The sequence below is a fragment of the Aulonocara stuartgranti genome (assembly GCF_965226115.1).
Source record: "Aulonocara stuartgranti genome assembly, chromosome: 7".
Classification (NCBI taxonomy): Eukaryota; Metazoa; Chordata; class Actinopteri; order Cichliformes; family Cichlidae; genus Aulonocara; species Aulonocara stuartgranti.
In genome coordinates, this window is record NC_138945.1 from 15,361,750 (window position 1) to 15,383,838 (window position 22,089).

At 43.0% G+C, this 22,089-nt stretch overlaps 1 protein-coding gene across 1 annotated transcript in view; it reads left to right on the plus strand.

The window, feature by feature from the left end:
* The window catches only part of LOC309711290 (tenascin-like), a 57,447-nt gene extending 35,809 nt beyond the window's left edge, over nucleotides 1–21,638 (plus strand). The window contains exons 14-30 of the mRNA XM_082541515.1: nucleotides 553–828; nucleotides 5,765–6,037; nucleotides 6,188–6,463; nucleotides 6,569–6,841; nucleotides 9,698–10,006; nucleotides 11,070–11,342; nucleotides 11,600–11,722; nucleotides 14,244–14,387; nucleotides 14,493–14,612; nucleotides 14,699–14,842; nucleotides 16,061–16,191; nucleotides 16,992–17,124; nucleotides 17,517–17,668; nucleotides 17,864–17,960; nucleotides 18,048–18,209; nucleotides 20,513–20,676; nucleotides 20,874–21,638. Of these exons, the coding sequence (XP_082397641.1) occupies nucleotides 553–828; nucleotides 5,765–6,037; nucleotides 6,188–6,463; nucleotides 6,569–6,841; nucleotides 9,698–10,006; nucleotides 11,070–11,342; nucleotides 11,600–11,722; nucleotides 14,244–14,387; nucleotides 14,493–14,612; nucleotides 14,699–14,842; nucleotides 16,061–16,191; nucleotides 16,992–17,124; nucleotides 17,517–17,668; nucleotides 17,864–17,960; nucleotides 18,048–18,209; nucleotides 20,513–20,676; nucleotides 20,874–20,984 (3,161 nt within the window). The 3' untranslated portion in view covers nucleotides 20,985–21,638. The remainder of the gene's footprint in view (nucleotides 1–552; nucleotides 829–5,764; nucleotides 6,038–6,187; nucleotides 6,464–6,568; nucleotides 6,842–9,697; nucleotides 10,007–11,069; nucleotides 11,343–11,599; nucleotides 11,723–14,243; nucleotides 14,388–14,492; nucleotides 14,613–14,698; nucleotides 14,843–16,060; nucleotides 16,192–16,991; nucleotides 17,125–17,516; nucleotides 17,669–17,863; nucleotides 17,961–18,047; nucleotides 18,210–20,512; nucleotides 20,677–20,873) is intronic.
* Nucleotides 21,639–22,089: the final 451 nt, after the last annotated feature.

Consider the following 22,089-nt stretch of genomic DNA (forward strand, 5'->3'; position numbering starts at 1 on the left):
AATTTCAAAATAATATCTTGATAACTGTTGATGTTAGACTGCTAACTAACAAACAGGCAGACAGACAAAAGACAAGCAAACAGAACCAATTACACATTTTCCGCCCTTCGGTGGGACAAGAAGATGGGGAGAATTTAACCCTCCAGTTTTGTGCACCCCACCCCCCTTACTTTAGTGTTCCTGGTCAAAATTGAGCGGTCTGTTTTAAATTAACACAAACATTTTTCACCACAAAATTCAGTTGAGTGGGCCCTACAGTTGGTTGTTCAGTAGGTCATTCAGCCAATGGGGGGGGGAGGTTGAGTGTATTCCCATTCATTTGCTATGGCACCACAGATGTAACAAGGATGATTAAAACACTCAAAATTCAATGAAAGAGGTGATCATCACTTTTATGTGTTCAAGTGTTTGCAATTTTATCTCAAAATCTGAGATTTTTCCCCCACTGTGCTCCTCATACTCCTGATGTACTTTTTTTTTTTCGCCTTAAAATGAAATGCATAATCCATCTTCCTGTCCAGCTGACCCCAGTCTGATATGTCTATCTACCAGAGATGCTGACGCCAATGGTGGTGAACCTCACCATCTCTGACATAACATGGGATGGCTTCACTGCGTCCTGGAGCCCCACGAGTGGGGACTTTGACAGCTTTGTGATTGAGGTAACAAACCTGGAGAATTTTGCAGAGAGCCAGAACCTCACTCTGTCCGGAGACGCTTTGAGCCTGGGTATCTCTGGGCTGAATCCCAACACCAGCTACATGGTTGGCCTGTATGGGATGTATCAGGGCTCCTTCCTTGAACCTGTGTACAGTGAAGCCACCACAGGTACCTGCAACTTGCAGCGTTGCAGCCTTTTGTCCTCTAAACTGTCCTTCTTTTCCATGAATAATTTCTACTAAAGTCAACATCTGTGAAGCATACACATAAATAGCTCTGTTGTCTCACTCTCAATGGAGCATCTTCACCTCGCAGCATGAAACAAGAACATCATGATAATAACGCAATTGTTGTTTATGGCCTCAATGTCCAACACCCTGGACACAGTGCACTTTACTGCTTCATCTTAACCAACATGCCGTTTACCATTCCTCACCCTCCAGCCACTGATTCTGTCTAGCTGAGAGAGGGCAGGGTGATGCGTACATGTGCCTCATCACTGACCCAAACCCCTTGACTTACCTCCGACTGATCCCCTTATCCCAAAGTGCATGAAGCCCCCCTCTGCCATCCCTGCATCGTGGTCCGGTCTGGCGCTGATGTGCTGCAATGATTGCAAAAGCAAACCAATAACTCTCAGCCTCCCCCGCCAGTCATACAGCAACAGTGCGATAATCTCATATCATCTCATCAGCCCTCATTCAGCGTATAATTGATTAACCATGACCCATCATTTGCCCGTCGATGTGCAAGCGCTCACAGTATGCGTGAGTATCCATGTCATCTTTCAGTTTGTGTGAATGACGCTGGGGTGGTTTTGTGGATTCTGATGAAGTTTATTTTCACGGAACATCAAAGTAAACACAAGTCATTTCCTTTTGGACTGCTAGGTGGCAAATGATTAAATCTTCTTGTCACTATCAAGGTAAAAAGCTAATAACATAAAACGAAGCTAACAGTAGCATCACCTCGATTTACATCTGAATTTTGTTTTTAGTGCATGCTTGCATGTAAGGACTATATTTCCTGCAACATGTAAATGAAGTTTAACTAGCTCTCTAACTCATCTGCTTTGAATTGCTTTGATGCCGCGTTATGCTTTGAATTGATCAGCATTAACATGCCCAAACCATGCTACATGTGCATGAAATCTGCTTAATCACATTTTCAAATTTAAGTCAGTGATTAACAACTCAAACTTGCAGGTAATTTTGAAGGCCTTTTGAGTTTCTCTCCTTGGCTTTACATGTTGCTTATATTCAAGGTAAAGAAAAGAGTATATTTGGTTTCCAAAATTTTTACAGTGACACAATTCTCTTAATTTTGAACACGGCGCTACAAGCAATATTAAGGGACACACTGGGATACAATTCAAACACAGACTTTCAACTTTAATTTACAAGGTGAAACAAGAATGCTGCATTGCCACAGCTGAGAAATCACAGCCATTTTAATGCACAGTGCTTTTTAAATGTTGAGTTGAATTGCTTTCATAGTATTCTCTGTAAAATGCTATCCAATCAGCTTTGCTGCATTTGGCTGAATCACCGGAGACAATAAAGCTCTGCATACTTCAGAAATTGTCCAGCTGCTTCTGTGTTCGGTCACATTAGCAATAAACACGTCTGGCCTGGTAGCTTTAGAAACCATGCATGGCTGTACATACTCTCTTCACTGTGTTTCTATATGTTTGAAATCATCGGGTATCTCCATATGCTTTCAGTTTTAGAAGTGGTCCAGCTTTTTTTGGAATGCAGGATACGGGCGGATTTTTAATATTTACCTCATCATTCTTGTTCCCCTTGAATTAAATTTGAAAAGTCTGTGCTTCAGTTGCCTCATGGTTGTGTATTGCAAACCTATTGTGGTGGCAGCCACAGTGTCATGAATCGCTGTGCGGCAGGCAGGAGTTGGACCCAAAGTGCAGGACTCACAGACTCAGGGAGGCGAACTCAAAACTCAGCTTTATTTGCTGGCAGGGAAAAAAAAAAAAAAACATACAAACTAATCTAAACTGGGAACTTGGAAAACTCACAGAGAGAGAGACACACACACACACACACACACACACACACACACACACACACACACACACGAGAGGGGAATGAGACAGAAGGAGGGCACAGCTGGGAGAAATCAGGACTGATGAGACAAGCAAAGCAGGACGCATTCACATGAGACACGGACCATCAAAGTAAAACAGGAAGTATCACACAGAGACGCGAACTTGACACAGTGGAGACAGCAACTAAGAAATACAGAGACATAAACCATAAGGCAGAGGTCTAAGAACCAAAATACACAGGGAAATACTCAGCTGGGAACACAAGAGACTAGACTAGAGAGAGTAACAAAAAACCAACCATGAGAACATAATGCAGAGTGACAGAAAACAAGAAACTCAAACATGCAAAGACACAATTACACAGAACAGAGGGGACACAGAGACATGAAGGGCAAGGGATCAAAACTAGAAGCCATAGAATAAGTCACACACAAGTACAATAATACAAAAATCACAAAAAACTAAAAACGCTGGGTCAGGAGACCCAGGACCGTGACAGTACCCCCCCCCCCCCCCCAAGGGCTGGCTCCAGACAGCCCAAACACAGAAAGACAAAACCAAACAGAAAACAACCCAGGGCGGGCGGCGGGGGCCCAGGACGGAGGGCTCGGAACAGAAAACAAAAGAAGAGCACGGCAAACACCGGCGCCCAAGAAAACAACCAAAACAACCCAAACACAGAGCAGTTCAGGGGGCCGACCGCGCGGAAGGCAACGGCGGCGATGCGGAAACAGTTCAGGAGGCCGGCCGCGCGCAAGGCAGCGGCGGCGGCGAAGGAGACGGAGCAGTTCAGGGGGCCGACCGCGCGGAAGGCAGCGGCGGCCCCCCAGTCTCAGGCGTGCTGGCCATGGCCTGGTGGGCACAGGACGCAGACGAGGAGGCCGGACCAGACGAGGACGCAGACGAGGAGGCCGGACCAGGGGGAGCAGAAGCAGAGGCTGGGATCGGACCAGGCGACGCTGAAGCAGAAGCACGGGATCGGACCAGGCGACGCTGAAGCAGAAGCACAGGCCGGACCAGGCGACGCTGAAGCAGAAGCACAGGCCGGACCAGGCGACGCTGAAGCAGAAGCACAGGCCGGACCAGGCGTAGCAGAAGCACAGGCCGGCCCAGGCGATGACGAGGCGGTCGCAGGCGGCGGCTGGACGGGCTCCTCGGGCCCTCCAGCTGATGCGGCGGGCGGCTGAACGGGCCCCTCGGGCCCTCCAGCGGAGACGGGCGGCTGAACGGGCCCCTCGGACCCTCCAGCGGAGACGGGCGGCTGAACGGGCCCCTCGGACCCTCCAGCGGAGACGAGGAGGTGCTGGCTGGGCTCACTGGAACCCCCAGCAGACGAGGTAGATGGCGGCACGGGAGCCGCGGAGTGCTGGATGAGCTCATCCGAGCTTCCAGCAGGAGCCGATGTAGAGCCAGAGAGAATTGGGACCCCGGGCTCAACGTTAAGCTGGCTAGAAAACTGCACTGCTACGGGGAACTGGGCCAAAGGTTCAGGTGCGAGCTGAGCTGCTGGACACACGGGGACCTGAGCTGCTGGACACACGGGGACCTGAGCTGCTAACGGTGGAGAAGTAAATGACTTCACAGGGGAATGAATTAGAGGTAGTGACGGTTGTGGTGCTGGTGGTTGAGTGGGTGACTGTGCTAAAGGAGGCTGCACTGGGGACACTGGAGGCTGCACTGGGGACACTGGAGGCTGCACTGGGGACACTGGAGGCTGCACTGGGGACACTGGAGGCTGCACTGGGGACACTGGAGGCTGCACTGGGGACATCCGTAGCACAAAACACAGCCCCTGAACGAATAGTCCCACGGTTCGACACAGAAAAAGAGTCCTTACTCACCACAGCCGGCGATGTACAAGTCTGAATGTCCGGCTGTGGGGTGGCGCGCTGGCGGCGTGATCGTCGTTTCTTTTTTGATGATGGCTCTGACGGGCCGAGCGGCTCCACATCCGGCCCTTCAGGCAGGTGGGTAGTAGCAGCTGGGGGATGAAGGTGGAGCTCGTTGTGGATTAAATCCTGTTCGAGTGGGTGGAGCGCACTGAGTAGCCAGGGAAGACCAGAGATTAAACGCTGTAGTTTGGTTTCCACAGCACGGCGAAATTCCTTCCCCTCATGTTCGAGCCACAGATGCAGGAGTCTTTCCACGGAGTAGATAATGTCCAGACGCAGTTCTTCTGGTGGGTTGAGTGCTGCTGGGTCCATATCTGGTCGCGTCGTACTGTCATGAATCGCTGTGCGGCAGGCAGGAGTTGGAAGTAACGAGGGGAATGAGACACAGAAGGAGGGCACAGCTGGGAGAAATCAGGACTGACGAGACAAGCAAAGCAGGACGCATTCACATGAGACACGGACCATCAAAGTAAAACAGGAAGTATCACACAGAGACGCGAACTTGACACAGTGGAGACAGCAACTAAGAAATACAGAGACATAAACCATAAGGCAGAGGTCTAAGAACCAAAATACACAGGGAAATACTCAGCTGGGAACACAAGAGACTAGACTAGAGAGAGTAACAAAAAACCAACCATGAGAACATAATGCACAAGGCAGAGTGACAGAAAACAAGAAACTCAAACATGCAAAGACACAATTACACAGAACAGAGGGGACACAGAGAGACATGAAGGGCAAGGGATCAAAACTAGAAGCCATAGAATAAATCACACACAAGTACAATAATACAAAAATCACAAAGAACTAAAAACGCTGGGTCAGGAGACCCAGGACCGTGACACACAGTTAGAATTGTGAAGATTGTGTTTCTGTTTAAAAAATCCTGAATCTAATTGTGTTTAAATAACTGTGGTGCAGGATTTTTGCTTTGCGTTTAATGCAAAAAAAAAATACATGCATGTATTTAATCACAGCTTCTCAGACTGTCAACAGTTACTGTTGGTGGTGGTGAGCGTCCCGTAACGCTAAATGTATTCCTTTCTAGAAAAAGATCAATTTCTAATCATTTACTTGTCATTTAATAATAACATTTTCTGCATAAATGCCTTGGTGACAATCTAATCATGGTTTCTTTCTTTAGTGAATCAACCAGTGGTTGGCAAAATATATATCATGAACTTAACGTCAGAGAGCTTTTCAATCCTCTGGAATGGCACTGAAGGAGAGTTTGATGGTTTTGTCCTGGAGATAATTGATTCTGATTGGCTGATGGAGCCAAAGGAGTATAACATATCCCATGATGTAAAGTCCTATGATGTCACAGGGCTCAGGCCCAGCACTGATTACATAGCCTACCTCTATGGAACGTACAAGGGATCCAGAACGAGTGCAGTCAGTATTGTTGCATCGACAGGTAATCGGTTTTATGTGTATCAAATCATTAGTCTCCAAGAGAATTGTTGTTACCTTCACTCTAAAGTTGACTTGGGTTTTAAAGTGACAAATACATGTGTTATCTTTTTTTTAATAAATGCATATATTTTATATTTTCTCTCCCCTGTAGCTGAAGAGCCTGATTTGTCCAAGCTAGTTGTTTCTAACATTACCTCAGACAGATTCTCTCTGTCTTGGCGGACAAGAGAGAAGGCTTTTGATAAGTTTATAGTAGAAGTCAGAGAGTCTGCTTTGCCCTCGCAGGCAATGGGGCGCGCTCTGCCTGGAGATGTGCGCTCCACAGTAATGGCGGGGCTCAAAGCGAGCACGGGCTACAACATAAAGCTGTATGCCACTGGTGTTGATGGCCAGAACACACAACCCCTATTTGCTGTAGCTACAACAGGTATCACATGACTTGCATTTCTTGACACTGGACATGCCGCCTACATTGTTATGTACATGTATGCAGGACGACATAACTGAAAAGCCATGTTCTTTTTTTATTCAGAGGACATCCCACAGTTGGGGCCCATAGCTGCTTCATCTGCGAGTCCACATAACCTCAGCTTGTCCTGGAGCACTGTGTCAGGTCATTTTGATGGCTTTGTTATCCGAGTCAGTGATTCTGAGCAGCAGTCTGAGACACTGGAGTTCAGATTGCCTGGTGATGTCCGTAACATTACAGTCACTAACCTGATGGATGCTACAGGCTATGATATTGAACTATACGGTATTTCTCATGGGCGTCACACCCCCACAGTGTTAGCCCACGCTGTCACAGGTACTACGTATTTTACTCATATCTTTTATTCTAATACTTCAAGTATACTTTTTTCCACCAAAACTAAAAAGGAATTTAGCTCCTTTTATCAGTTTAACTTAGCAGAATAATTAAATGAATTCAATATGCAGGTCAAAATCCCAAAACACCTTAAGAGCAAAGCGGACATGCATCACAAGCAGCTTTTGGGTTTTTTTTCTGACGCTCATAATCAGCAAGCATTTGTTGATGCTTGAAACATTCATAGTCAGTTTAAAACAGATGTGGTGTCGAACTCCAGGCCTCGAGGGGCCGTGTCCTGCAGGTTTTAGATGTGTCCTTGATCCAACACAGCCGATTTAAATGCCAAACGACCTCCTCAACATGTCTTGTAGTTCTCCAGAGGCCTGGTAATGAGCTGTTCATTTGATTCAGGTGTGTTGACCCAGGGTGAGATCTAAAACCTGCAGGACACCGGCCCTCGTGGCCTGGAGTTCAACACCCCTGACTAGGGAAACCAGTATGGAAGTGCTTTAAACCTGCATTCTATTTAATGGCCACCAGAGGGCAAACCATCACGTTTCAAAAAGACTCAAGACTCAATAGGAAAATGGCACAATGCCCTCTTCCTGTATGAGTGCAATAAACCTTTTTACTTAAAACTTCTTGGGCTTCAAGCCATTCTGAATATTTTACGCCCATTTTGAAAATAATGGTCATTCAAATAGTGAGAAAGAAGGATAATCGTTTAGGATACGCTAACAGCTTGTAATGGATACATGCACCTTTTAACCATCTTTCACTCCAACTTATTAAACAACCAAAGAGCTAGACAGAATTTAGAAACCCAACTCTTAACCTTTTCCACCCTAACCGGAGAAGTTATAAACCATTTTTATGTGTTAATAATCATCCACCTGGCTTGTCCTCAGAATTTGAAGTTGATTTCTTTGACTTTTTATCTGATTTATAAAAAGTTCAGATAAAACAATTATTTCAGGCAAGTTTAACATCCATGTAGTTGTTCAAAATGACAGCCTCATATAGTTTTTTATTAGGTTTTAGTGGCTTCTCTCAAAGTGGAGCCCTCCCACGCGCCACGTTAATGTTAGAGAGGAAATATTATCTTACTAATTTAGAAGATCTTTGTTTGGCCTCAAAATAGTTCTTGTAAGAGTAGCTGACAAACAGTTAACTGGTCATTTGCAAAACAATGGTTTATTTCAAGAGTTTCATTCAGGATTTAGAGTGCATCATAGCACAGAAACAGAGCTACTAAAGGTTTTGAATGATCTTTTTATGGCCTTTGACAGTGTGCTCATCTCTGTGCTTGTCCTGTCAGACCTCAGTCCAGCAATATTTTAAAACATGTGCAGGTATTAAAGTTACAATGCTGCAGTGATTTAGCTCGTATCTCTCAAATAGACTCCAATTTATTCAACTAAATGGCTAGTCTTCTTCCCACAAAGACGTTATTCACAAAGGATTTTTTGCTGGGACCAATTACATTTACATACCTATTATTAGGAAACACTGCATACATTTTAATTTCTATGCAGATGACACCCAGGTTTATCTAAATATAAACTACAGACTTAAAGGTATGGATGACCTCTAATTTCCTACTTTTAAATTCAGATAAAAATGAGGTTATTGTAGTCATTCCTAAAACAGATATTTGCGTTAGATGACGTTACCTTGGCCTCCAGTAACACTGTGAGGCACCTTCAGCATGCACATTAAACAAATGTAGAGGACTACCTACATTCATTTTCACAATATTGCTAAATTCTGAATCATCCTGTCTCAGAGTGATAAAGCTAGTTCATGCATTTATTACTTCCAGGCTGGACTTTTGTAGTTCATTATAATCAGGTCACTCTAAAAGCTCCTTCAAAAACCTTCAGTTGACCACTGCAGTGAGAGTACCCATTAGGACGAGAAGGAGAGAGGATATTTCTCCCATAATAGCTTCTCTTTGTTGGCTGTCTGTTCAGAGCTGAATTTAAAATCCTTCCCGTCATGCGCAAAATAACAATAATGAATATTCAGGCCCTGACATATTTTAACCCTAACAGAGCATTTTGCTCTCAAAATTGTCCCCACAGTTTTCAAAAGTAAAATCGGAACCAGAGCCTTCAGCTATCAGACTTTACTATGGAACCAGCTCTCAGTTTGGATTCAGTATATAGACACTTACTCTACTTTTATTAGGCTTAAAACCTTATAGTTTGGGTCAGGTCAAGTTAAGGAAGCTTTGGCTACTGGGGGCTTTCAATTAAGCATTGAGGAATAGGGAATAACACCTCCCACAACCAACTGAAAACCAGTTAGGGAATTTGCATTTTTCTCTAAGACCCATGTAATTTGGGCTTCAACTTCCAACAGCACTGGAATACTTCTTTTTTTCCTCAGCAACTATTGGTTGCCAGTAGAAGTCTCTAGGACTGTGTTACTGGGGCCTTAAGTGGCTGCTGGCTACAACCGTCTGTGTCAGCATATCTGCCAGTCAAAGTGAGCAACGTACGTGCAATTGTCATGAAGAAAACCAATACACAAAGACACCAAAATTGCATTTGTTTCGTGCTCTAACTCAGTCTTAAGTGGCCATTCAAGGAACTGCATTTTTTAGCACTTCTGTGTTTGCCACTTTAGATAGTGTGAGGACAAAGTACTAAATTATGATGCATGCTAGATTTGCCCTTAGTGTGTTTTGGCCTATAACTATTACCTTGTAAAAGAACTGTGTCTGTATTTGCTTTTGCAACCATTGCACACGTTATCCTCCTAATGAAGTCTCGTCCCCCTCCTGCCCTTCCCCCTCCCCCCACACACACACTCCTTCCTCCCATTCAATTAAACCCACATTCCTCTCAGCTCCTTTGCCTAAAGTGGAAAACTTGACCATTTCCAACATAACCCCCTATGGCTTCCGTGTGTCGTGGGGGGTGAAGCATCAGCTACCGCAGGATAATCTAACCCCCTCTAGTGGTGGCTTCAGCCATTTCCACATAGTGGTGACAGACTCTGGCTGGCTGCTGAAGGCTCAGGAGTTCACTGTGCCAGGAAACCAAAGTCACCTGGACATCGGGGGCCTCATTACCGGCATAGGCTATGAGGTCCGACTGACAGGGGTGTCAGAGTCAGGGCTTCTCTCTCGGCCTCTGACTGCAGTGGCTGTGACAGGTACAACTCAGTGCACTGTAAGCCCTCCTGTCTTACTACAAAGTCCAGTGTCTGACTTTGTTGAAGCTACCATGGGTGTATACGTGTATAACTATTATAACCATTTCAGCTCTGCAGTTTCACTATCACAACCTGGTGCAGTTCTGTGATATTTACTAATCACTGATATTCATTTCACGCAACAAAAGACATTGTGTAACAAAATTAGCCTGAGGACGGATACATCTAACTCAGTGCCATGTTTTGATGGTGAGACTTCAGTTCAGTACTCTTACCTAACCCTAACTCAGATGACCTTTTTTTCCAGTATGACCTCACTTTTCCTTGGTTTTAAGCATCTCCTTGGTATGCAGCTGTGTCACCGAGAGGAAGAGGTGTTGAGCTCCCGTCTGTTTCTTCTTACCTCCAAAATATGAGCAAGCACATTTGTTTGTCTTCATATTTTAAAATGTGTTTTCCTTCGCATTTTTAATCGCTGATAGTCAGACAGATATCTATGGACAAAATCCAATTATTGCACCATGTTACTCCCTAGTGAGGCTGGTTTGTAGATCAGGTTCAAACTCCCTGGATGGATATGAACCACTCAATCGAAAATGACATTTTCATATGGAGGAAAACACGGATAAATCAGCAGATATTCTGAGCATGAAATGTCTGTTGATTTAGCTTCTAATCTCGTTTGTCACCTGCCATTACTTTTAAATGCACTGAATGCATCCAGGCTGGCCTTGAGGACGCATTTCAACAAGTGTATGCTGAAATCCTTCCGAAAGAATCCTTCTGTTGACTGACATCTACAAAAAGCATCTTGTCTTTTCATTCAAGCGTATGCCTCTGTAGTCCATGCGCTGTATTTTTTACTGATTAACACTAATGGATGCCTAAGCATGGCAGATTGGTGGCGGTGGACAAGAAGGCCCTCAGGCTGGAACCTAATCCTGTCTTGCCCGATTTCTGACCTCTTCCAAACTGATCCCTGTGGGTGTTTCTCAGAACGTGATGAATATTGCTGGGAAATCACCAGACGCGCTGCAAGGTTAATGTTTCCCTGTTTAACCAGAGGCTGAGCCAGAAGTGGAGCATCTCTTTGTCTCAGACGTCACAGCTGACAGTTTCCGTCTGACGTGGACTGCCAATGAAGATCTGTTTGACCGATTTGTGATCAAAATAAGAGACAGCAAAAGGTTAGCCCATCCTCAAGAGCACAGCGTCCGTGGCGATGAACGAACCAAGGTCATAACCGGACTTATGGGTGGCTCCGAGTATGAAATCGAGCTTTACGGTGCCACACTGGATCGACGCTCCCAACCTATTACAGGGGTTGTTCAGACAGGTATACTGAAAAACTGTAGAGTGTGCAGTCTCATGTTAACTACCAAACTTTCTGAGTTTTCAGTGCGACATTCGACTTCAGAGAACTCAACCCAGTGTCCCACTAATCATCTTTATTCCTCTGGTTTCTTTGAAACTTCACGTCTGTCGAAAAACGTCCTTTTGGGAAAAACTGTGTTTTCACATACTTACTTACGATACTTACAGTTTTTACTTTGCTTTTTTGCTCTCTGCGCAAATCCATTTGCTTTTTGCTAGGCCTCAGCACTCCCAGAGGACTTCACTTCTCTGAAGTGACTGACTCTTCAGCCGTAGTTCACTGGTCCATGCCTCGCTCTCCGGTGGATAACTACCGCATCACCTATGTGCCATTTGAAGGAGGTAAGAGGTCAATCATTGTTTATACAAGTTACATTTAAGGTTGAATTTAATTAAACAGTTTTAATTTTAGCTTCGTTGTTGTGTCCGTGTTCATCAGATATACTGATGTTGACATGTCAGAAACATGCATGTGATAATATCAAAATTAATCCACTTATCAGTTCAGTTTCACTTTCTAATTTCAGAAACAGACTTTCAGTAACAGCGTTCACTTCTCTGTGCAGCTCTCACACAGTCAGAATGTGAAGAAGAGCGACTCTCTTCCAGATAGCAAACCCGCTAAACTAGGCTCAGTGTAACGCTGCTAAGCACTGGAAACAGGCGGACCGCTGAGGACTTTATTTGCATGTCATTTGTTGTGTGCTCTTGTGTTTCCATACTGTTCGAACTACAGTAATGGCTGGCATTCTGTTAAAATACTGCTGTGCAATGCACATTGACTCACAGGTGTGATGAATTCTTAATTCTGTACAGATCAGTGACATTTATTAATGCTTATTTGGTCGAGGTTTTTTATTTATTTATTAATGCACCGTTCAAGATAATAGTGAATTAAAATCTTTTTGATGTTCTGTTGGTACTTCTGGTGCGTTACCATGCTAATGGCGTCACACTGGCAAACATTTGGTCCAGTAAACAATGAATTTTATACATTTAAATGTATAAAATATCAAAAAGTCTATAGATATCACTTTTCAATAAATCTGAAAAAATGTATCAACTCCTCTGACATCAGTGATACTGATGCTTTTCTAGTCTCTGGAAAACTTAAATTTTCCATGATTTTTTAAATCCATGTCAGTGACATTCCCCATCGGGCTTAGGAGCAAAACTTCTAACATGCTAATCTAAGATTGCAAACATTGTAAATATCTTGAGGAAAATTCTTTTACTTTATTCAAGAGGATGGTTCTTTTGTTTGAAAACGTGTGCTTTCATTTTCATCTTTAGCTACTCAGTGATCTTCCCAGAACTGAAATGATCCCTCCCTGTATGCAGATTTGTTCTGCTCTTGCTCAAAGCTGCACGCCTGCACTCAAGTCACATGCCTATCATGTGCTGCTTGTACAGAGTTCCTGTGCTTCTGCTATAGCCCTTCATCCTGCCTTTCTTTCTGACAGCTGATTGGTTAGTGGGCTCACCAGATGAAATTAAGGCCTTTAACAGCATGTCCTTGGTTCAATCACTGGTCAACCTTTTACCATAGTTCAGTGACAGAGTCACATAGTTGTCGAGCTATTCTAAAAATGGTGCAATATGTTTATTGTCAATGCAAAATCTGTACAAGAGGGAGCTATATATCAAAGTTCAGAAAGAAAGGAAATATAAACCCTTTTCAAGGTAAAATACCTGCTCAGGCTAACCGGGAACGTCTCACTGTCAACATCATTTGATACTATTGGCACTGCACTACTTGGAGATTTTTCATCTTATAAAAATATTTTTTTAAGAAGACCAATTTCCAGCTCAATATTTTTTTATCCACTCTGCCAGAGTAGTTGTGCATGATTCAGTTCAATATAATAGTTATTTACTTGATGCAGCCCCTCAGTTCACCCAGTCTGTGAAAGAAGGTCCCTTCCCTTTAAGCCAACTTTCTTTCAGCAGGTGGGTAAGGTTACTGTTTAAACTGTCACAACCTGCTAATCGAGCCACTCGCTATGCAATCAGTGAGACTCAAGAGCAGACACACAGCGTTTTGTGCAGTCTGAAGTCTGAGCCTTTGACTCACAGGGATTACTTACAAATCTACTGACCACATTATTAGAAACTTTAGCCATATTTAATATCCATCAATGGAGCCCACTAATGAAATATGCAATAAATCCTCTTTAATGATTGTTGCTTTTATTAGATAATAACAGATAGAAAGGAAATACCAAACAAGGTATTATTAATAATAATATTAATCAATTTTATTTAAGAGCGCCTTTCAAGACACCCAAGGACACTTAACAACAGAATAAAACACATAGTGTAACAATGACAAAACGAAGAAAAAAGAAAAATATTTTGTATGCATGTATTTAGCTCTTGTGTCACGATTCATAGCACACAAAGATGATTTGTGAGTACATGAGCATGGATGAGAAGCTGAACACAGGAAATCTACGCACGCCTGATCTACAGAGTACAGACATGCAGTTTGGAGCAAGAGCAAATTTGTTTTTAGCTGCTAGTTTTGAGGAAGCTCACTTCATCATCATAAATCATAAAATATAGGACCATGCTCTTGAGTAATGAAAGTAATACACTATCATTAGCAATACGGCGCACTGTGATTGCAATCAGTTTGTCATTTTTTAGTTGACGTAAGCATTTATCTCAGCCTTACAAAGGCTTCTCTTGGCCTCAATCTCCAGTACTCAAACATTTATCACCACCCACCACAAAGTACGTGAAGAGCTTTAGTACATCTTGTTCAGTACAGTGGAAATACACCAATAGATAAAATCTGACACCTCTTGACAAGCTTGTCTTTGAATCAATAGTACATGTGTTTGTTCTCTCTCCCCCACAGGAAGCCAAATGACATTGACTGTAGATGGCAGCGTGTTCGAGGCTTTGCTTCCCAATATGATTCCCGGAAAGACGTACCAAGTAACCGTCAGTGCTCTGAAGGGTCTGGAGGAAAGTGACCCCAGCACAGACACTGTGACCACAGGTTGGCTTTTTTCTCTTATGCAGCCTTGACTCCGGCAATACTGGAGTCAGTTAAAAATGTACTGACCCCACACGTTTTCTCTGTGATCTTCCTCGTGCCCCGCAGGTTTGGACAGACCTCGTGGTCTTACTGTTATCAATGTCACGGACACTTCGGCCCTGTTGCTGTGGCAACCATCTGTCGCCACTGTTGATGGCTACATCATTACCTACAGTGCTGATTCTGGTGTGTCTCTGAGTTTAAACGAGCTTGCTTTCTGTTCATTTTAACTGACTTTGTATTGATTGCATAATTTAATTCCTGCCCTATAGTGTCCCCAACAGTGGAACACGTTTCTGGGAACATTGTGGAGTTTGAGATGAACTCCTTGGTTCCAGCAACCCACTACACCGTGGGAGTTCATGCTATGAAAGAAGCTCAGAGGAGTGCTTCTGCTGTTACCGAATTCACCACAGGTAAACACAGAAAGATGTCCAGATTGTATAAAAGTATTGCTTAATATAAAAGATGGGGAACACTCTATAATATGGCCTGTTACTAAAGATGTAATTCCCTGGAATTAAATGGAATTTCACTGTATTTTATTTGAAATTCTAATTTAATTATACAGTCCCGGTCAAAAGTTTAAGACCACTGGAAAAATGGCAGAAAATCCTATTTTGCATGGTTGGATCTTAACAAGGTTCCAAGAAGAACTTCAATATGCAACAACAAGAAATGGGAGTGAGACAAAACATGTTTTTGAGCATGCAATTTATTGACAACAACGCTTAAACTGAAGCAGGCTGCTTTACAGCTGATCAAAAGTTTAGGACCACATGCCTTTAAAAGGCCAAATCTGTGCAAAAATGTGGATTCATTGTCATTTTTTGGCAGGTAGTCACACTGTGATGACGTTCTCATGGCAAAGACAAAAAAACTTTCCTTTTTTGGACATAGTTGGGTTGTTAAACTGCATAACCAGGATCTCTCGCAGTGCGCCATCACTGCTGAGGTGGGACGCAGTAGGACAGTTATTTGGAATTTCTTAAATGATCCTGAGGATTATGGAACAAAAAAGTCAAGTGGAAGACCCAAAACAATTTCACCAGCACTGAGCCGGAGGATCCAATTGGCTGTCTGTCCATTACTGGTGCCGACTCCAGCCCCGAAACCATAATTTGTTCAATGTCATTTTCTGTAACTGTAGCAGTTCTTAACATTACTTACACATTACTTCAATTTCCACAAATTAAAATTATTTCTTTGTTTCTTGTTAAAGACTGACTTGTTACCACATTATTCTGGTGTACCTAGCTTTAAGAATTTGTATATATAATTACATTGTAATTTCAAACAAAATACAGCAAACTTCAATTTAATTACACCCATATTTCTGAGCCATATTATGAACAGTTTCCTGATGTGTTTATGGTCTCATTTGCTAATTTAAAGTCTTGTTTTTGTAATTTAGGGGCCTCATTAGAGTAAAAAAAAGATTAAAAGTAGCTTATTCTTCGAGGTGAATCTGCCTGTGATTGAAAAAATCCTGCCATAGAAACATCTGGCTTTCCCACGTCTCTGTCTATCTTTTATATGTAGTATATCAGCGTCAATATAACCTTAAGCAACATGCGCTGATTTCTTAACCACATCAGCTGTACCGAATGATTAATGTGATGCTGTATTTGCAGATGTGGACCCTCCTCGCGATCTGATAGCTATGAATATTCAAACTGACAGCGCCACTCTGAAGTGGAGACCACCTCATGCTGCTGTCACTGGATATATGCTCAGCTTCTCCTCTGCTGATGGAACAATCAGGGTACGTACATGCCCGTGTCATTTCATCGTTTGACAACAGATATGTTTTGCCGTGTTTCTCCAGTTTTTCTAACTGTCGTTGAAAGCGCAAGTTTCCGATCATTTAGTTATGCTGCAATAGGCCTGGGCTGCAGGGGGCTTCCCATAATGCTCTGAGAATTTCTCTTTTCACTCTCCATTTTGCATTTAGTTACTCTTCTCCACAGTGACTTTTTTGTCCTGTTTCCTTGCCTTGCCTGAGACAAAGTCTGCCAATGTCTTCCTGTTAAAAGGGTTTTTTTTTCTTATCGCTGTTGCAAGGCTCCTTTGCTGAGAAAACCTTTATTTGTGAAATTTAAAAAGTAAAATCTGGAGCTCTGATAGATTGTTAGGTCCTAATGTGCATTTTGCACAACATTTCAGAAAACAGAAAAAAAACACAAACAATAAGAAATGATATCATGATGAGTTCTGGATGATTTCCAAGAGCTGCATGCCCTGAAACAGAAACAGACACAGTGCAGGATTCCTTCTCCTTTTTTTCACCATCTGTAGTTTATGAAATCCAGCTTATCAGTGTTCTTTGTTAAAATATTGCCTTACGCTTGCAATCTCGTCTTCTTTCTTTCAGTTTGAGGGAATAGTATAGAACAAGGAAATGACATCAACCCATCGTAATGCTCTTGGGTTCAATCCATTCCAATGTTCATGGTGTTGTCATGTTTTCTGAAATGTTTCTGTGTCCTGCACTTCGAGCCGCTATAGTAATCAGTTAAGAAATGCCATTGGTGTAAATAATGTGTGTGTCTTGCATGAATTCAGGAGGTGATGCTAAGCCCAACAGCATCATCTTACAGCATGTCGCAGCTCACTGGCTCCACGGAGTACAATGTGAGACTGCAGGCTGCCGCTGGAGCCCAGAGGAGTCGCCACGTGGCCACCGTCTTCACTACCCGTAAGCATTAAAACACACACAAACCTCTTCTTAATTAATGTGTACGTATAGCTGAAAATTGGGAGCACTGGACTTGTCGCTGCTTTCTCAGAAGTGAAGGGTTTGGCTGTTATGCAACAGTCCAGATGCACATTAGAAAGAGATCTTCTAATGTGCATTCCTTTCATTTGCACTGATATTGGAGCCAGATCACCTGTGCTTGTTTTTCTTTCTGTCTGAGCTCCAGATGGAATAACCTTCTTTCTCCTTTGTTTGGCCCTCCCCCGTTCCGTAGTTCTCTCTCAGGATGCTATATACAGCCTCATGCTTTGTTTATTTAACAGGGACGAAAAATAAGTGAGCGCATCCTTCAGGGTCTCTAACGCGATGCCTTTTTAATATGTGCTTTTCAGTCGGACAGTTGTACAGACGCCCACGGGACTGTGCTCAGATATTACTGAACGGAGAGACGACCGCTGGTCTGTATACCATCTATATTGGAGGAGAGGAGAGCCAGCCCATCCAGGTTTACTGTGACATGACCACAGATGGCGGAGGATGGCTGGTGAGGAAATCAGCCTTCTGGAATCCAAATAAAGCCCGTTTCACACCATTATTCAAGCTGAATCCTGATGATTCTGCTTATGTGGCACCTGTTTTTCTGATGACAAATGATAGACAGCACCACAGTGGCCTTAGCCTAGCTTCTTATGATTGTCGTGAAGCTGTTTTGACACTCATGAGAGTCGGTACTCTTCAGGTTTTCCTCAGACGCCAGAATGGAAAGCTGGAATTCTTCAGGAACTGGAAGAACTACACGGCTGGCTTTGGTAACATGAACGATGAGTTCTGGCTGGGTAAGCTCGCTCATTCTGGAGCCGTATTTGCTTTCTTTCCCTCACTCACTGCCCTCCTGACTCACACATATTAAACTTGGGTTGTAGGTCTCTCCAACCTCCATAAAATCACATCTTCAGGCCATTATGAGCTGCGAGTGGACTTGAGGGACAACGGGGAGAACGCCTACGCGCAATATGACAAGTTCACAATTGCAGAGCCAAGGACACGCTATAAAATCTACATAGGAACATATAGTGGAACAGCAGGTTGGTATCACTTTAATGAAATAGCCTGACATGTTGGGGAGTACGAGTATTAACTTTTTACTTTAACGTTAGACAAGAGAAGGGTATTCACTCTTGTTTCCTTCCAGTAAGTGTAATAAAGGCTCAGTTCAGTTGAACCTCTCAGAATAAGCAGATTTTTTTTGTCTAGTTTATTTAATGAAGCCAAATTTTATGTTTATACTGTCAATATTTTTTTGACTCACAGCCAATTAATTACAGAGTATTTGCTTGAAAGTTTACACTAATCCAGGTTGGAAAAAAACACTCACTCTGAGTGTCACAATATAAATTTTTCTTTTTGTTTAGCACTTTTGTTGGTTGCTCGATCTGTTCTGATGACACAGGAGAAATCCCTGAAAAGAGCATTTTGATCACCTTCAAAGGATTTAATAACCACGTGAAATAGCTGGCTCGTCAAAACAAATGGAAACTTCATAAAAGGTTTTATTGTTCGCAGCGCGTCTTCTGCTCGTAACTCCTCCTGTGTCAAAATAATGTTCCATTCTCGTCATATATTAACACTCGTGAATGTAGCTTTTGGCTGTGAAATGGAGAAACACCACTGGTGCTCACAAGTTCTTTGTAAAAGTTTGGCTGATAGTTTGATTCAAATATGAACACACAGAGGTCTGGATCACACCCACTGATCCGGATCAGTGAGTCTGAGCCAAGACACGAGGGCACTGCACTGAACACAACTGTCTCAGCAGCTATATCGCCCTCTTTAAAGTTTAATAAAGTGAATATAGGGACATAAAATCTTATGATCCTGAGACACTCAGTGATTCAGACGTAAGCACCACGAAAGATAAGATAAAACCAGATAAGATAAGAGGCTTTATTAGTCCCATTGTTGGGAAATTCAGATTGCTAGAGCAGCAGAACGAAGAGACCAGGAATAAATAGATGAAACAACAACGGAAGACAAATGTAAACTATACAAGGCAGAAGAAATATTATTTACATATATATATATGGATATGTAGATGTAGATGTGATACAGTGATACACTTGGCATTTCAGAAATATGTACAGTGTGTGGTGCATTTTCACGTGTACAGTCTGACAGCAGCTGGAAAGGAAGACCTCGGATATTTCTCCTTTGCACACCGTGGGTGCAGCAGCCTGTCACTGAAGGAGCTGCTCGGTGCTGTCAGGGTGACCTGCCTGGGGGTTGGAGGTGTTCTCTAGCAGGGATGACAGCTTAGCCATCATTCTGCTGTCACCCACCACCTCCGCTAGCATCCCAGAACAGAGCTGGCCTTCTTGATCAGCCAGTTCATTTTCTTCCTGTCTCCAGAGCAGATACTGCTGCCCTGCAGAGCAAACCATAAGTGAGGGTCGATGCAACCACAGAGTCATAGGAGGTCCTCAAGAGATGCCCCTGCTCTCCAAAAGAACCGAGTCTCCATAGCAGATACAGCCTGTTCTGTCCTTTCCTGCAGATGGCCTTTGTATTGTTAATCCAGTCTAGTTAGGGTGTTAGGTACTTATATAAGTCGATGCGCTCAGCATCCATTACCTGGATGTTCACGGGTGTAAGTCGAGGATGTTTGTACCTGATCTGTAGGCGGTTCTCCTGGTACCCGTCAACAAAGTAATTTCTCTGTACTCCCTGTTATCAGACCAACAACTGCTGAGTCATCCAAGAAATTTTGCAGGAAGCAGTGATCAGAGCTGCAGGTGAAGTCTTGTGGTGTATAAGGAGAATAGAATAGAACTGTTCCCCGAGGGGCGCCTGCAGAAGACCCTATCAGACACACACTTCTGGATCCTTACATACTGATGGCACTATGGACTACCTTGCCAGGTAGTCCAGGATCCACGTGGTGTTGGTTGACACCTGTGTACTCCTGCTTGTCCCTCAGGATTGTGGGTACAATGGTATTGAATGCACTGGAGAAGAAGAAAAAAGACATAATCTGGAAATACTAGAAAATGTGACACTATTCCCGTTTTGATCACATTTTGTCTGCACAGTTTATTAAAAAACAACAACAAATAATTCAAAAGAATTTTTTGGGGAATTTTTTTTTTTCAAAAGAAGTTTTCTGTCTTAAAACCTTGGGTTTATCTTTTGAAGTACAAACAAGCTCACAGCTGTTTCCTTAAAGACATAATTTAATCCTGCATTTTAAATCGTGCAATTTCGACAGTGACGAATGTTCTCATTAAACTCTTGGCAATAAACTGAACGTATTTCCTAGAATGTCAAATTATTTCTAAGAAAAGTCACTTTTCATCAGACTGCCTTAACTGAATAATACTCATTTGTCCACCAGGTGACTCCATGACCTACCACCAGGGTCGGCCCTTCTCCACTTACGACAATGATAACGATATCGCTGTGACCAACTGCGCCTTGTCCTACAAAGGCGCCTTTTGGTATAAAAACTGTCACCGTGTCAACCTCATGGGGAAATATGGCGACAAAAGTCACAGTAAGGTACGAACGCTTTCACACGCATCGCAGAAAATGAAGTGGTAAACCATAACACGAGCCATAAGCAGTTGAATTATCTAATGAGAAAATCAGATTTTTCCCAGTGAAACTTGCTCCCTGCTCACTGCTGGATGTGCAGTTCAGGAAAAGCTGATGATTTGTATTGTTTGGGGGGGGGGTTGTTGTTGTTTTTTCCACAGGGGATCAACTGGTTCCACTGGAAGGGCCACGAACACTCGATCCAGTTTGCAGAGATGAAGATAAGGCCGGCCAACTTCAGAAATTTTGAGAGCAGAAAAAAGCGATCATAGACTCATCAAGCCCTCTCTCCTTCACACCTCATCTCCAGGCATCAGCATCTGTGCTCCCCCATCTTTAAGACACTCTTGAACACTCGAACACTCGAACACACGAACACACGTACAGGCAGTCACACCACGCTGTGACTGAGTTTTCAATGTGGGGAAAGACCCTGGAGGATCATTAACTGGGGGTTTTTTGTTGTTTTTTGTGTAGTTCTCCCGTGTGTGATTGTATATTTTTGCATTCCCAAAGAGAGTAGATGCTAAGTTTGATTCACGAACGGACATATATGTGTTGTTGGGACCAAACACCTGTAGAAAAATTTAAGTAAATTAATTAAAAAAATTAAAAATGGATCTGAAACGATTCACTGAATCAGTAACATGTCAAAAGGCACATCCCCTGAAGTCATGCATCAGAGCGTTCGCCTCATCCATCTCAAACGGAAACACTGACCAGGTTAGATGCATCACATGAAAACTTTAAAGCTTAAAAACTTAAATATTGTCATATGTTTACTGTACAAATCCACTTATCCCATCCCCCAAGAAGCTATTGAACTCTTGCTTGAATTTTGATTTACTTATTTTGATAGGAAAACAAAAAGACCTGATGCTCTGTAACCTTCAATACAAATAAAAGAAGATGTTAGTTTGATACAAGCGTGTGGTGGCTCTTCTTATTAGTGACCAGCTGAACCACGTCCACCCCAGCAGATGGCGGTGTTTGCTCTGTGCAGTACTGCACAGGGGCGCCCTGTGTGTTGCTGCTAAGTGCAGCTGAAGGACTAATATTACCAGGCAGCTGATGGTAAGTGTTAAAGATTATTCACAGTGGCCGTGGGTCTTAAAACAGTAAAAAGCACCAAATTTTAAAGGTCTTAAATTGCATTTATTCTTAGGTAGAGTAGCTTGGAAAATAACAGCAACATTCATTTATCAGGTGTAGTAGCAATTACTGTTAAACACAGCTCAGAAGGTCTGATAAAAAGTGTTTCATTGTTAATTTAAAAAAAGGGGGGGGGGGGGGGGGGTTTAAAGACATGACTGGGGTTTGGTCTTTCTTTGATTCAATGTGTTACTAAAAGATCTTAATTTTAGGTTATTACCAGTT